Below are 13,843 nucleotides of genomic sequence, written 5' to 3' on the forward strand. Positions count from 1 at the left end.
CGTGAAGGAGAAAGATAGGGGTGGGGCTAGAGTGGGCCCCCAGGTCAGCCGGGAAGGTCGAGAATCTCGGGAGCCCGTAGTGGTCCGCGGCCACAGCGGTTGCGTTCTCCCGGCGACTCTGTCCCCTCCTCCCCTTCCGGGCAGTTTGAACGTGGTTCTCCCCGACAAGTGCCCTCCTATTTGCCGACTCCCTACCCCAGTTCTGCGGGCGGAGTCTTGTAAATGGGGACACCACAGGGTCCTCCTTCAGCTCCCCTCACTCCCTCCCCTCCTGATAAGACCTGGATGCCTATGGGTGGGGCCGCATTCCCTGCCTCATGGGACCCCATTGCTCGGACAGGACAGAACTCGGCACCCACCGAGCCAGTTCCAAGTTGAGTCTTGGTGCCGGTTTCCAGAGCGCTGGGTTGCCCTTACACCTTTATAACCGACAGTGTGGAAGGTTCACCTGTGATAAACTGCTACCAGGGGAAGGCCCCAGCCTGAAGGTGCTTTCCTGGGAGAGAGAGTAGGGAAGTCTAAGGACTGGACTGCCTAAACCTTCGGGATTCTGGCCAACGTTTGCCCTGCCTAGGCTGCCCCTCAGGCCTAGGGAGCCTCTCTCCTGATCAGTGACATAAGCTTCTGGAATCCCAAAGAGAAGGCAGGGTAGCCAGTGAGACAACCTTGACGTTTGGAAGAGCAGGACTGCAGGACTGGCTTTCAGCAAGGTCTGCCCCATAGAGCAATCGTCCCCCAGGGCCGTTTGCCCACGCAGCCTTCTGGCACCATCTTCCTCTCTGCTCTCTATGTGAGCACAGCTGGCCCTTTAAGGCACTCTGTGGCCTCGGGCTCCCCTGGAGGCCCTCCCTGCTTGGAAACTCCTAATTAAGGTGCAGGGAGAAGTGAAAAACAAGCAGCTAGGGACAGGCTCTGCCTGGGAGACTGCCCAGAGAGGAGAGCTGGCTGGACAGGCTGGGAATGAGCAGCCAAGGGGAGGACCAGAAGGGGTCAGTGCACGGCCCCTCAGACCACCAACTGATGCTCTCAGGACAATCACAGCTTTGGACAGGAATGTGGCCAACATGGGTCCAAGAAACACCCCATCAGCTTGATAAGAGTCCAGCCTGCACTTTCCCATTCCCTCAGGTTCTCTGGACCCCCAGGGTGTAGGATCTCAATTCCAGGGACCCCGTGAGTCCAGCCCCTCCCCATTCAGGACACTAAGGCCCAGCCTGTGGGCAGCTTTAGCTCTGGCTGCAGCTGTGAGTTCCAAGGGGGAAAAATTGGCTCCAGCAGAGTAATGGCTTCTCCCTAGCAGGCCCCGTATCCCTTAGGGCCTTTCCTTAGGCAGAGGTGGGCCCACTGGTGATAGAAGTCCCCCATCCTTTTATAACATTGCCCCACAGCCCCTGTCCTAAATGAGTTGCCCTGGCCCCCATTAGGAAATGAGCATGTGCCCCAAGACCCTGCAGTGCAGGACATTGGGGGCTGTTATTCAGCTTAGGCGGAGAACACCTCCATCTGTCCATGGGGGTCTCCCTGCCAGAGTTACTCAGCAATCTGAGTAATTACTGCCTGACAAGAAGGCGGGCACAGTGCTCCCCCCACATTAAACTACAACACCCACCCACGGTCGCCCCCACTTCCTGGCTGGACTCCAAAACAGCACCCAGCCAGAGGACTGAAATAACTGCTTCTCACACTCTCGCCCAGCCCCAGCCAACTTTGCCTAAGATACTGGAGATTGTGGGGCAGGGGGTCATGGGGAGGCGGCTTGAGGAGGTGGAAGGAGGATCAGCACACCCTGATTCAGGCCCACACTTTGGCGCTGATCTGCTGTGAGATGCTGGTCAAGTGGTTCAACCTCGCTGACATTGGTTTACTGGTGGAGGGCCTCTGCGGCTCTCAGCATCGAGTTCAGCTAGTGTCTGCCTGGAGGGCTCAGATGGGGTGGCTCAGTCCAGCTCTGCAGCTGGTGGAGGCTAAGAGAATACCTCACCTTCTTTTCCCACAACAAGATGGACCAATTGTTTTTTTAAGTTTTTTTTTTGATGTGGAACATTTTTTAATAGAGATTTTATTTATTTATTTATTTATTTATGGCTGCGTTGGGTCTTCGTTGCTGCACTCGTGGTGTCCAAGCTTCTTATCGCAGTGGCTTCTCTTGTTGCAGAACATAGGCTCTAGGCGCGCGGGCTTCAGTAGTTGTGGCTCGTGGGCTCTGGCGTGCAGGCTTAGTAATTGTGGCGCACCGGCTTAGTTGCTCTGCGGCATGTGGGATCATCCTGGACCAGAGCTCAAACAACCCATGTCCCCTGCACTGGCAGGATTCTTTTTTTTTTTTTTTTTTTTTTTTTTTTTGCGTATGCGGGCCTCTCACCACTGCTGTGGCCTCTCCCGCTGCAGAGCACAGGCTCTGGACGCGCAGGCCCAGCAGCCATGGCTCACGGGCCCAGCCGCTCCATGGCATGTGGGATCCTCCCAGACCGGGGCACGAACCCACGTCCCCTGCATCGGCACGTGGACTCTCAACCACTGTGCCACCAGGGAAGCCCTGGCAGGAGGATTCTTAACCACTGTGTCACCAAGGAAGCCCTGATGTTGACCATTTTTAAAGCCTTTATTGAATTTGTTAAATATTGCCTCTGTTCCACATTTTGGCTTCCTGGCCAAGAGGCACATGGGATCCCAGCTCCCCAACCAGGGATCCACCCGCACCCCCTGCATTGGAAGGTGACCTCTTTCTTAACCACTGGACTGCCATGGTAGTTCCCGACCAATCTTTTTTTTTTTTTTTTTTTTCTTGCGGTACGCGGGCCTCTCACTGTTGTGGCCTCTCCCGTTGCGGAGCACAGGCTCCAGACGCGCAGGCTCAGCGGGCCATGGCTCATGGGCCCAGCTGCTCCGCGGCATGCGGGATCTTCCCGGACCGGGACACGAACCCATGACCCCTGCATCAGCAGGCGGACTCTCAACCACTGCGCCACCAGGGAAGCCCCCGACCAATCTTCTTAATCTTCAGAATAAGGTTACTCTCTCACTTCCAAGCATTTTCACATTCTTTCCTGCCTGGGATGGCCTTGCACTTTCTCAACCTGATGAATTCAGCCCTCAAGACCAATGGCATCTCTTCTGTGAAGCCTTTCTGGATGGTCTCCCCCCCCCACGCCCCTACAGAGCCAGCAGAGCCCCCTCCCACACTCTGTATCTCTTCCTGTCACATTCTAGGATAGCTTGTGGGTCTTCCCCAACGTGCCATAAACTTCTGGAAGTCCAAACCTAGGTAGTTAGCACAAATCCAGAGCCTCAGTGTGGTTGAATGCATGTATGGGTGAATGAATGATAATGGCCTTCTTTTTGACCTTCCGATCTGATCGTGACAAGTTTTTCTCCAAGGGATCACACTACTCACCCTCTCACTTCAATTAGATCTCTGCTTAGATGTCACCTGCTCGGAGCGGCTTTCCCGGATCTGCCCATATCAGCTCCAGAACAACACCTGGCTGTTTCTTCTTCCAAGCGGCATCTCCTCTGGACTTTCCTCAATTGGTCCCTATTAACTGTAAACTCCACAAGGGCAGGGACCTTGCCTTTTTCATTGGCTGAATCCCTGGCAAATAGTAGTACTCTACGATGATAGACCCTCAATAAATGTGCCTTTAAAGGGTGACCTAGCCCACTCTTTTCCCCCTCCAGGACCCCTCTTATCCCAGGCCAGTAGGGGGTGCCGGCCTCCACCCAGGACTCATCTGGCCTGAACCTTCTCTAAGCTCAGCCCAACTGGTCCCCTGTGGGACCTGCTTTTTAGGCGGTGCCTCTTCCATTTTCCACGAAGCCCCGGGCGGGGTCTGTGTAGGCTGAGGCAGAACAGGGCCCCCCACCCTCCCAGGCGGAGATAGCTTGCCTGAGCCCCACATCAGTCTTTCCCTCTCTAGAATATGCAACTCCCCAATGCCTGCTGAGATGTGTAGACCAGCCAGGGGGCACACCACACCACCCCTCAAAAAGGATAGTGTCCTGGGTCTCGGGATGCGATGCGGCTGGGTCTGCCGGAGCTATCCTGGGCAAGGAGGAGCCGTCGAGCCTCCGAGGAGGAAGAGGAGCCGGCCAGGGAGGAGATGGGCAGGGGTGCGGACTTGTAATCAGGGACTCTGGGCGGCGGTCCTTGCATCCCAGCCAGTGGGCAGAGCGCACGCTTCCAGCTGCCTCTCTCGGTGACCTCCATCCGCGAAGGGCGAGCGGGGGTGGGGGTGGGGGAGCGGGTGCGAGCCCCGGGAAGCCCACGGGGCCCGGGAGGGGCTCTCGAGTGGCCCGACGACTGGCCCGACGACTGGGGCAGGTACTTGGCCAGCCGCAGGCCGAGGATCGTCCCCGGGGTCGGGCGCAGCGAAAACACCTTGGGAGGCGGCGCCGCACGGCTGAGCGCCGCTGCCCTGGGAATAGGACGGCGCTCAGCACCGCGAGCTGAGAGCACTTTCATAAATTTTGTATGGGAGGCGCTCCGTGAGCGGGGGCGGGGAGCGGAGAGAGAGAGGGAGGGAGCTAGTGAGTGGGGGAGGGAAGGAGGGAGGAGAGGTGGGGGGAGCCGGGGGGGAGAAAGGGAGGCGCCCCGCTCCGCCGATCGCACGGTCCTGCAAACGCGCGCCGGGCGCTTTCCCCGGAGCTTGGCGGTGCGTGCGAGCGCCCTTTTGCAGCAACCGCGGCGGCGGCTGCGGCCCGAGGGGGCGGAAAAGAGGGGGCCGCGGCCGGGAGGCCGGGGGGCGGCGTCCCCCCTCAAAACCGCCTGCAAAGTGCTCTCGGCTGCAGAAGCAGGCCGCCAGCTCCGCGGAGCAAGCAGCTCGCCCCGGGGGTGACGGGCAGCGCCGCGGTTGCTGGTGGGCGCCGGTGCCCTCGGCGCGGGGCTCGGGTTCACCATGCCCCTGCGGGGCCGGGCCGCCGGGCACAAGCGGATCCCCGGCTTGCCCCCGCCTCGACGCGCTCGGATTAGCTGCAGCCAGCGCCCAAGGATTTGAATCCGGACCCTGGGAGGGAGCGCGCGTAGGCCGACCTCCGAGTGGCGGCCCCGCGGCCAACATGCTTCGCAAAGGTGAGTTGGAGCCGCAGGGGCAAGTTGGAGTTGGATACGCACGGGGCAGAGCCTCGAGCCTGGGAGCCGCCCGAGAGCTGCCAGGCGCCGGGGCTCTGGGCCCGGGAAGGAGCTCCAGGCAGTCTGGCGGGCTTTGCGGGGACGCACCCGCCGAGGAAGTGCTGCTGGAGGAGCTCAGCCCCCGACTGGGGCCAGTAGCGAGACACGGGATTTGCTCCCTGGATCAAGCGGCCAGGCCTAGGGAGCTGGCTCGGCGAGGTCATTTCGAGACCACAGTGAGCTGCCCCTGATGGAAGAGGAGCCGGCCTCCTGGAACCTTAGCGTTGCCAGTATAAAGTTTTGACTTGCAGGCTCCATCCCCTGCGCGGGCACACGCCGCCAGCTTCTGCCGCTTTGGCGGGGCCGGGGGTCCAACCTGTGCTCTGGTGCAGCCGGCGGTCAGTCACCGCGCGGCCCGGGCGCTCACTCGCTGCGCGTCCTGGTTCCCAGGTGGGGCCCGGACCCGGGCACCTTCCCTGCAGCCCCGCTTTGGTGGTCCTCAGCGGCGGGCTCTGGACACCCAGCGGCCGAGGGTTGGTGACTAGCCCAGCCCCAGCTGACCGGTTCCTCAAACTTTCCTTCTGCCTGAAGCGGAGGGATGCAAGGCGGCGAGGCCGTGCCGGGAGCGTGCGCGGCCGGAGCCAGGCTCAAGTTAAGAGCTGGCCCCGCGACCACCTCACGACGACCCTCGGGCTGTCGGGCTCATAGCTGAGCGCTGCAAAGTTGGCGCGGGCGCTGGGGAAGTCCCGCCGCGCCCCCACGTGGCTGCCGCGTCGGGAGCTGTCCCCAGGGCCCAGGGAGGGCAGGTGACCACGCCGTGAGCCCGCGGGCTCCGCCAACCGCTGCCCGGGCCTCTGCGTCTACCTCTCTCCCTTCCCAGGTCCGGGTGGGCTGCGGTGCCCCGTCGGGACCCCCTCGTCCCTGGCCCGGGCCGAGCGGCTGACGAGACGCGGGCGCCTGCGGCTGGCTACCCGGGCCCTGCGGGAGCCTGCTGAGGCGGGTGCTCAGGTAGCGGAGGGGCCTGATCCCTGCGCTCCGCGCTCCAGCCTTAATCCGCCCCTGTTTCCATGGCAACAGACCGAGGTGTCGTAAGCACAGGATTCTGACCTCACAGTAGGATCGGGAAGGAGAAAATGGGCAGGGGGGAGGTAGCGGAGGAGGGGGAAGCAAACCCCGGAGATGGGCGGGGAGGAGCAGATGTGGGGGTGATGGAAGAGACCCCATAAGCAGGTCGGACAAGTAGGTGAAGAAACCACGCCTGCGCTGGAAGCAGTAAAGGCGGTGTGGTGGTCCCGGCTGTCTCAGGCCAACCCAGGAAGGAGCCTCGGTTGCCCCACCGTGTCAATATCCACAAACTTGTGTGTGACTTGTGCCCTCCACGTGGGTCGGTGCAGTGCAGTGGGGAAACGCTGACTGCCTTTCACTGTGGGTTGGAAAAGTCTCTGCGGCTGGTTGGAGAAACCACTTCACGGATACACCCCAGTTCCTTTTCCCAGCAGAAAGGGACTAAAAGCCTTTTCAGCAACCGGCGGTGCTGGCCAGAGTGTGTCTGCACAGAGAGGATGCTTTTTTACACAGCTGAGCGCAGGCCCAGGTCTGGGCAGCCTGGGCCAGGAGCGTGCAAACTTGCCCCGGTGGGGAAGGCTTCCCAGGCAGTGGTGGGGAAGGCTTCCCAGGCAGTTTTAAAGGCCGCCATGTCTGGGCTGCAGGTCTGTGATGGAGATAATAGAGAGGAACTGACATCTCATCTCCCTTTTGGTCTTTTGTCTTTTGGCAGTTTACAGTTAAAAACGAGCCATGAAGCAGCCCACGCACTTTATTTATATGGTTTAAGTGCCCAGGGAGGCTTGAGCAGCCTCCAGGAGGCTTTTTCTCCCATCCTTGCTAGCCAGAGGCCCAGCTTGGGATGAGTCCAATGCATTCTGGGGGCCGCTTTCCAGGGGGAGGCTCTTTACCTTGCCCAAGAGGTGACCACTGGAGGCTTGGCAGTCACGTGTGTTTGCCACTTGGGCTATTTTTCCCTTCCTGCACAGCTTCATTGGCAGGAGAGGTTCTACCAACCAAAGAGGCTTCCACCTGGATTGGCCTAAGGGAAGCAGAGCAGAGAAGTCCTTTGCTGGGCTTGGCTGGGTTCCAGTGGCCTGGAGCCTGCTGGTGGGACACGGTGTGGGCAAAGGACTTTTATTTGGGTCGTTTCCTGGACAATTTTCTCCCTTGGCTCCTGGTCCTGGCCCCCAGGACTGGTCTCTTTTGCGCGTACAGGCACACACATGCACACAGGCCGCTCAGATTCTCTGTGTGCATTCTAGGTGTGTGCCCAGAGACAAAGATATGACTGGGGCTAGTGCCAAGAGAGGTGGCCCTTGACGTTTCTGCTTCTCAAATTGTTCCCAAAGGCTCCCGGCAAAAATGTCATAGCATGGATTCAGGTAGTTGTTGCAGTTTCCCTGCCTATCAGATGCAGAACCCTGTGTGGGGTCCTGGCTCTGAGGGAGTTTCATAGTTTAATTATGATTTGGAAAAGGGTTTGAAAGATGAAGAAAGAGTAGCCCTCCCTGGATCCTGGGAGAAGAGGGGACCACGAGCCCTATCCATCCTGCAAAGAAGCCTCGGAGGAGGAAGAAGGTGAGAATAGGAATTGGGCCACAAGGGTCATCCCTCTGATGGCTGGTTGTCCTATTGCCGTTAACTTGGTGCTGTCCCCAGGCAGGACATTTTAGGAACTGGGGGTGCTGCCTTGCATCTCTTAATGAACAGACTCTACTGGCCACAGCCCTACCTCTGTGAACCAGAACAGCCCTGCGTCCTCAGTGGATCTTGCTGCTGACAGCGTTGCTAGCTTTAGGCTTCAGCAGCTGCCCTGCTGGCTTTTCCATCTCCTGGCCTACCCCAGAAGAACCAGGGATATAAAAAGCAAATCTCTGGTCAGAGATGAGAGGCGGTCAGGGCAAGCGAGGCCCCAAGCCACCCAGCACCATCCAGGAAGGAGGGGCAGCCTGCTGGGGGTTTTGCTTTGCAAGAAGTGGCCTGCTTACGGTCAGGATCTATGGGTTTCATTTTTAGAGCTATAAAAACAGAATGCAAATCAACAGCCTCTGGGCACATACAGAACCTTAAAGTTTTTGTCTTGTTAAGCAAGGAAATAGAGTGCCAAATAGGCTTTGTTAAGTGGCAGTCTAATTAATAATTTAAAATCTTGTAGCTGTCTTTCATTAGAATTTATCTGTACATCAACCACAAAATCAGTCAAATACACTCATTTATATAAGTTAATGTCATCCCTGAATAATTCAGCAAGAGCTAGATTAAGGCCTGCAACCCAGTAAGATGCATTTTGTTCTTTTGGTTTCCTTAGCCTGATGGGCTGGCCTAGTGGCTAGACTGGGTCTTCTTTGTGGGAAGAAGGGAAGGTAGAGGGACCATGGGGTTGTCAGATGCTTGGTTGATGTGAATCCAGAGGTTCCCTAGGGAATCAGAGAGTCTCCGTGTGGCCAGGTGTAAGCAGGCTCCTCTTGGAGCTATTAGGACATGGCCCTCCTTAGCCCCAGTGGAGAAGGGAAGTGGAGAGTGTTCCACGGACAGCCAAGACACTCTCCTTTCTGCTAGAGAAAGTGTAGAGGGGAAATACAAGAGCCCTGTCTAGAAGGTTGAGATATGAGGCTTTTTAGCCCAAATCCAGGTACAGAAGTGGGATTTCAGTCTTCCCAGCCCAATTCTGTCCCGTTCAAGTAATGCAGCCTAGTGAAACCAATGACACCAAGACACTTTCCTTATTTAGGAGCTTCCGGACTTATTTCCTCAAAGCTCCTGGTCCTTATGCCAGCAAAGAGAAGCCAAGAGGAAGAATTTTAGGGGAGCACCAGGTCACCTCGACAGAGAGGAGAGGCAGAGTGAGTTGCTAAATAAAGTCCATGCGTGCATTTTCTCACCAGGATCCAGAATAAAAGCAAGGAAAGCAGTGCAATGCTCCCCTTTTGTGAGCTCACACAATGTGGAAAATGTGTTTTGTTTTGATTCGGTCTCTGTCCTGCCAACACAGGGCCAACTCCTCACTGCAATTTCCAGGTCCATTTTCTACAGAGGAACTGTTCAGGACCCAAACTCCCAACATGGACATACTGGCTCCTTTACTGCAGGAATGAACCTGAGTTTCTGGTCTCAGATTCAGGCTACCAACCCCGACCCCCCTGGAGGGTTACACAGCTCTGTTTTAGGAGACCAGGTGGATAATCAGAGCAAACAGTGGACTTGACGCCAGGAGAGGGTTCTCAGCCAAGTTTGAAAAGAGGAAGTCTCATTAGGAAAAGGAAAAGACAGGGGAAAAGGGTAGGTGTTTGCCCCCTGACCTGTGACAGAGTTGACAGCAGATGGACCGAGGAGGGTGAATAGGACCTTGTGGGGGGTGAATCCAACCCCGAAGCTTTGGAGTCAGGGCCTGAGAAAGGACAGAGCAGCAGTTCACTCTCTGGAGACGAGAAGGAGGGGGCAGGCATCATGAAAGATGTCAAGAACGGATCTGTTTGGTACCATCTGCAGTGAAGTAGTGGTTAAGGTTAAAGCAGAGAGGAGATGACAGGGAGGGAACAGATGGCCGAGGAAGCAAAATAACTGGCGAAATGGGAACAGAGCCTCCAGGGACAGCAGAAGGCAGGACCTCCGTGCAGAGTGCTGGAAGCAGCCCTTTCCTCAGGGTGCGCTGACCAGGCCACCCTGGGTAGAAGTGAGTCCGAGAGACAAGTGAGGCAGGCACCCAGGGCGAGGGCTTCCTCAAGGCTTTTGGGAGAAGACCTAGGGAGACATCAACTCCAAGGCAAGGGGGCCCAGGAGCAGGGACCTTTGGATGTCGTTGAAGTGGGGGGAAGAGGCACGGCTGACGTGCTGTCCATCACTAGAGCAAGGGGAGGCCATGTGGGTCTCAGAGCATACTTGGCCAAGCCTGCTGGGAGAAGGGATGGATGCGAGCTGGAAGTGAGCATCAGGGAATGGACTGTTCTTCCCAAGCTGCCTTGAGTCCGATTATGCCAATCCCTGTCCACATGCTGACAATAGCTGTTTACAACTAGTGATGGGCCAAGCTGAGTGGACTTCATGCCTTACCTCATGCAGTCTCCACAGTCACCCGTCAAGATCAGTCTGTACTTGTCCCTGCTATCAAGATAAGGAAACCGAGGCACAGACAAATGAACTCCCTTGCCCTGGGTCACCCAGCTGGCACACTGAGTCAGGGTGCGATCCCAGGTTTTTCTGCCACCACGCTCTTTTCCTTGCTCTCTTAACCTTCAAGCTCCACTGCCTCACACGCCCAACTGCCTTGATTTATATGACACTTGTTTTGCGAGATGCCAGCCACTGCTGAATCACTTGTGCCTCGTTACAGAGTTCCCTGGTAGTTCCCATGCGCTCCCCTTCTCGTGTTCCTCCAGGAACATCTCTGGCTGGGACTTGGGGCTCCTGATACCCTGAACCCCTCTCTCATGTGTCCTCTTCTACCCTGTCCACCTCCACACACACACTTTCTGTCTGGGGAGACCCACCCCTCCCCTACTGTCTCCTGCTCTGGATTCTTCATTGCAGACATGGATGAGACAGTAGGCCAGCACCAACCTGCCTGCTTTCATGCCCTTAAGAAAGGTGGAGTCATGGTTTATTTGGGGGCTGGGACCTCTCCATAGGTTGCTCTCTGTGGCTCCCCTTCCAGGCTGTCCTGGTGGACTGGCTAACAGAGCCACACCCCAAACTGGTCAACAGCCCCTGGTGGTGGCAGTTAGTAGGCTGGATGAGGGAGGTCCCTCCACCTGCACCTGCCCCTCCTCCTCTGGAATGTTCCTTCACTGCTGGGGGCGCTCTCCCACGGCCCAGCCCTAGCCCGTCAGCTGGGTGGTAATTGCAGAACTCAGAGCTGTCCTCCACAAGGGATTTCTCCTGCCCCCTTCTGGCCGCGGTTGCATACCTGAGAGGCCCATTCTTCCTGCAGTTTGGAAAAGAAAAAAAAAAAAGGCAGAGTCTAGCCGATGTCGCGGCGTAGAAGAGCAGATTCCCCTCTTGGAGCGAGGAGCGCCTCTCCTCCTCGGTGTGGGTGGGGCGGGGTGTCAGATCTAACAGATTCAGCGGGGTGCTTCCGAACCTGTGATTACTGTCTAATCAGTCAGTGAACTTGGGATCCGAAACTGCAAACAACCCCTGCTATGTGATTCAGAAGAGGTGCTGTGGAGGCCTCGGTGCCGGCATAGCCAGAGGGTTGGCACGATACTCTGTGTGTGTGTGTGTGTGTGTGTGTGTGTGTGTGCACGGAAACACACCTGGGGAGCATGCAGCAGGCTCCGGGAGCGCACGCCAGAGGTGCACCGTGGCAAAGCTGAGCATCCCGAATGCCCAGCTGTGGGCTCTGGCGCTTAGGTCGGCACTCCCACCCTGGGGCCACTAGCGTGACGTTGGCACCACGGGTGGCTGGTGAGCCACTCGGTGGGGGCTCCGGGAGTGGGCACGCCAGCGCTCTGCATGCCACGTGTCGGCAACAAAGCTCGAGCGGGTATATGGCTCACCCGCCCACGCAGGGGTGGGTGCGCACGACTCATCACATGTCTGCCAGGGGACAAACCACCGCAGCCCTCGGAGCCGAGGCCTCTTGGTAGCGTCCTGGGCTGATTCCAGAGGACAGTGGCACTGTGATTGGGGTGGATCTGCAGGAAATGGAGCAAAAAATTCTTCCCCAAGTCAGGAGAAGAGCTGAGTTACCAGCTCTCAGCCCACAGAGGTGGCGCGAGAGTTACTTCTGCCTCTAAAATTGTCCTAGCCGAGTTCGCCGTGCCTCTCTGGGCACCTGAGCCAACACGTCGTGAAAAGGGGGCTTTTATAGAGAGATTCATGAGGCCCTAGGGGGGAAATCGGCATTCTTCTTACAATGATTTATTTATAGGGCGATTGGATGATGGGGAATGGAGGCTAAGGTGCCTCCATTAGTGAGAAGCACACAAGGCAGGAAGCCTTGCTCTGCATTTGACATTTCACGGGGCAACTCCTACCAGGGAGCTGCTTTTTCTTTTAGAAGGTTTTACCTTTAATGTTCTATTCATGGGCTTGTCTGAGCAGACTGGGAGGACGAAGGAGCAGGCAGTGCGGTGGGCTTCGGGGGAGGCGGGCCCGGGGAGGTCACTCCGTGGCCAGCGTGGGGCGGGCTGGGCAGGCTGGGCGGAGGGCGAGGGCTGTAGCTCGCCGGCCACCTCCTCAGCCTGTGCCGCAGGCAGCTCGTCTCACGGTGTTTACCCTCCTGTCTGTCTCTGTCTTCACTGGCCGCCAGGCTCTGCCTGTAGCAGCAGCTCTGCTGCTGGCCTGGCTTTGGCCTGGCTAAGGCCCTTTTCTTCCTGGGGGCCCTGGGGCTCTGGAAGGGACCCCAAAATTGGATTCCCAGGGCTGGGTTTGGTTCTGTCTCTGTGGCTGACTCACTAGGACCCTGGACACTGGGCCTCAGTTTCCCCATCTGTAATATGATTGGATTGACGGTTTGACAGAGGTTTTTCGGCAGTAGAAGGGTTTCTTCAAATCATGTCCGGTGTTAGAGCCCAGGATACAGAGCAGATAGCGCAGGTGGCCCTGGTCAGAGCTGGCTCGAGGGACCTCCTCCTCTGGCCTTACTGCTACCCTAGCAGCTCCTCCAGTTTGGGGGCTGGGGAGTCCCCTGTGGTCCGCCGCCAGCAAGCAGTGCCGGCAGGAAGGCCCACTGGCTGTGTCGCGTGCTGACGAAGAGGACACCGCACTGCCCACAGGCCTGGGTTTGAGCTCTGTCTCGTGCAGCAGGGCTTGGACCCCTGGGGACCACTTAGCTGGAAGAAGCTGTCCACACTTGGAGTCTGCTTGCCCCCACCTCCCTCTCACCCCTCACGGAGGACACATCAGCCGTCACTCCACTGTCACCTCTCTGGCTTGACGCTGACCTTACCAGACATTTTCCTTGTCTCACCTGGCCTGGTGGCCTTTGACTCCGTCGGCCATAGTCTCCCTGGGCTTCCCCGATGGCAGCTCCCCTGGTCTTTCTCCTACCTCTGTGGCTGCGCCTTCATTGCCAGCTTCACTGCCTCCTGCCATCCTTCAATGTGGTGCCTCCCAGGCATTGCCTTGGGCCTGCTCTCGCTCTGGGGGTGTCAGCTCGTCCATGGCTGTAGCGCCCATCTACTGACACCCCCCCCAACATCCCATCTCGGCCACCATCCTCTCCCCCAATCACACCAGCAGCCTCCCTGCCTCTCTTGCCTTCACCCAATCCAGCCTTTACATGGTGGCCAGATTCTACAATGCCATGGGACCTTGTCCCTCCTTGTTTAAAAGACTTCAGTGATTCCTCTTCCTTCCGGGGATAGTCTAGACTTCCCAGCCTGGCTGTCAAGGCCTCCTCTCTTGCCCCACCCGCAGCCCCACCCTCTCCTCTCCCCACGCTCCACTTTGAACTCTGAGGTCCAGGTCTAATGAACTTCTTGCAATCCCTCGACTGAATTGTGCTCTCTCTCTGTCTCTAAGGGTTGGCAATAAGCAGCTCCTGCTGCCTAGAACGTTCTTCACTGCCCTCTTCCCCTGGAGCAGTCCTCGATGTCCCCCCACCATATCCTGTACGTCCGGTCACAGTACTTTTTTTTTTTTTCTTTTAAATTTATTTTTGGCCACACTGAGTCTTCATTGCTGCACGTGGGCTTTCTCTAGTTGTGGCGAGTGGGGGGCTATTCTTCGTTGCGGTGCGGGGCCTTC

General features: G+C 57.6%; 1 protein-coding gene across 2 annotated transcripts in view; it reads left to right on the forward strand.

Moving 5' to 3' along the window:
* Positions 1-2,793: 2,793 nt before the first annotated feature.
* RTN4RL1 (reticulon 4 receptor like 1) overlaps positions 2,794-13,843 on the forward strand; it is a 64,176-nt gene continuing 53,126 nt past the window's right edge. Inside the window, exon 1 of one of the 2 annotated variants that reach the window (XM_059046765.2) lies at positions 2,794-5,068. In XM_059046765.2, the coding sequence (XP_058902748.1) occupies positions 5,056-5,068 (13 nt within the window). In that variant the 5' untranslated portion in view covers positions 2,794-5,055. The remainder of the gene's footprint in view (positions 5,069-13,843) is intronic. The other variant, XM_067021087.1, reaches the window with a different exon arrangement.

The sequence above is a fragment of the Kogia breviceps genome, chromosome 19, assembly GCF_026419965.1.
Source record: "Kogia breviceps isolate mKogBre1 chromosome 19, mKogBre1 haplotype 1, whole genome shotgun sequence".
Taxonomy (NCBI): domain Eukaryota; kingdom Metazoa; phylum Chordata; class Mammalia; order Artiodactyla; family Physeteridae; genus Kogia; species Kogia breviceps.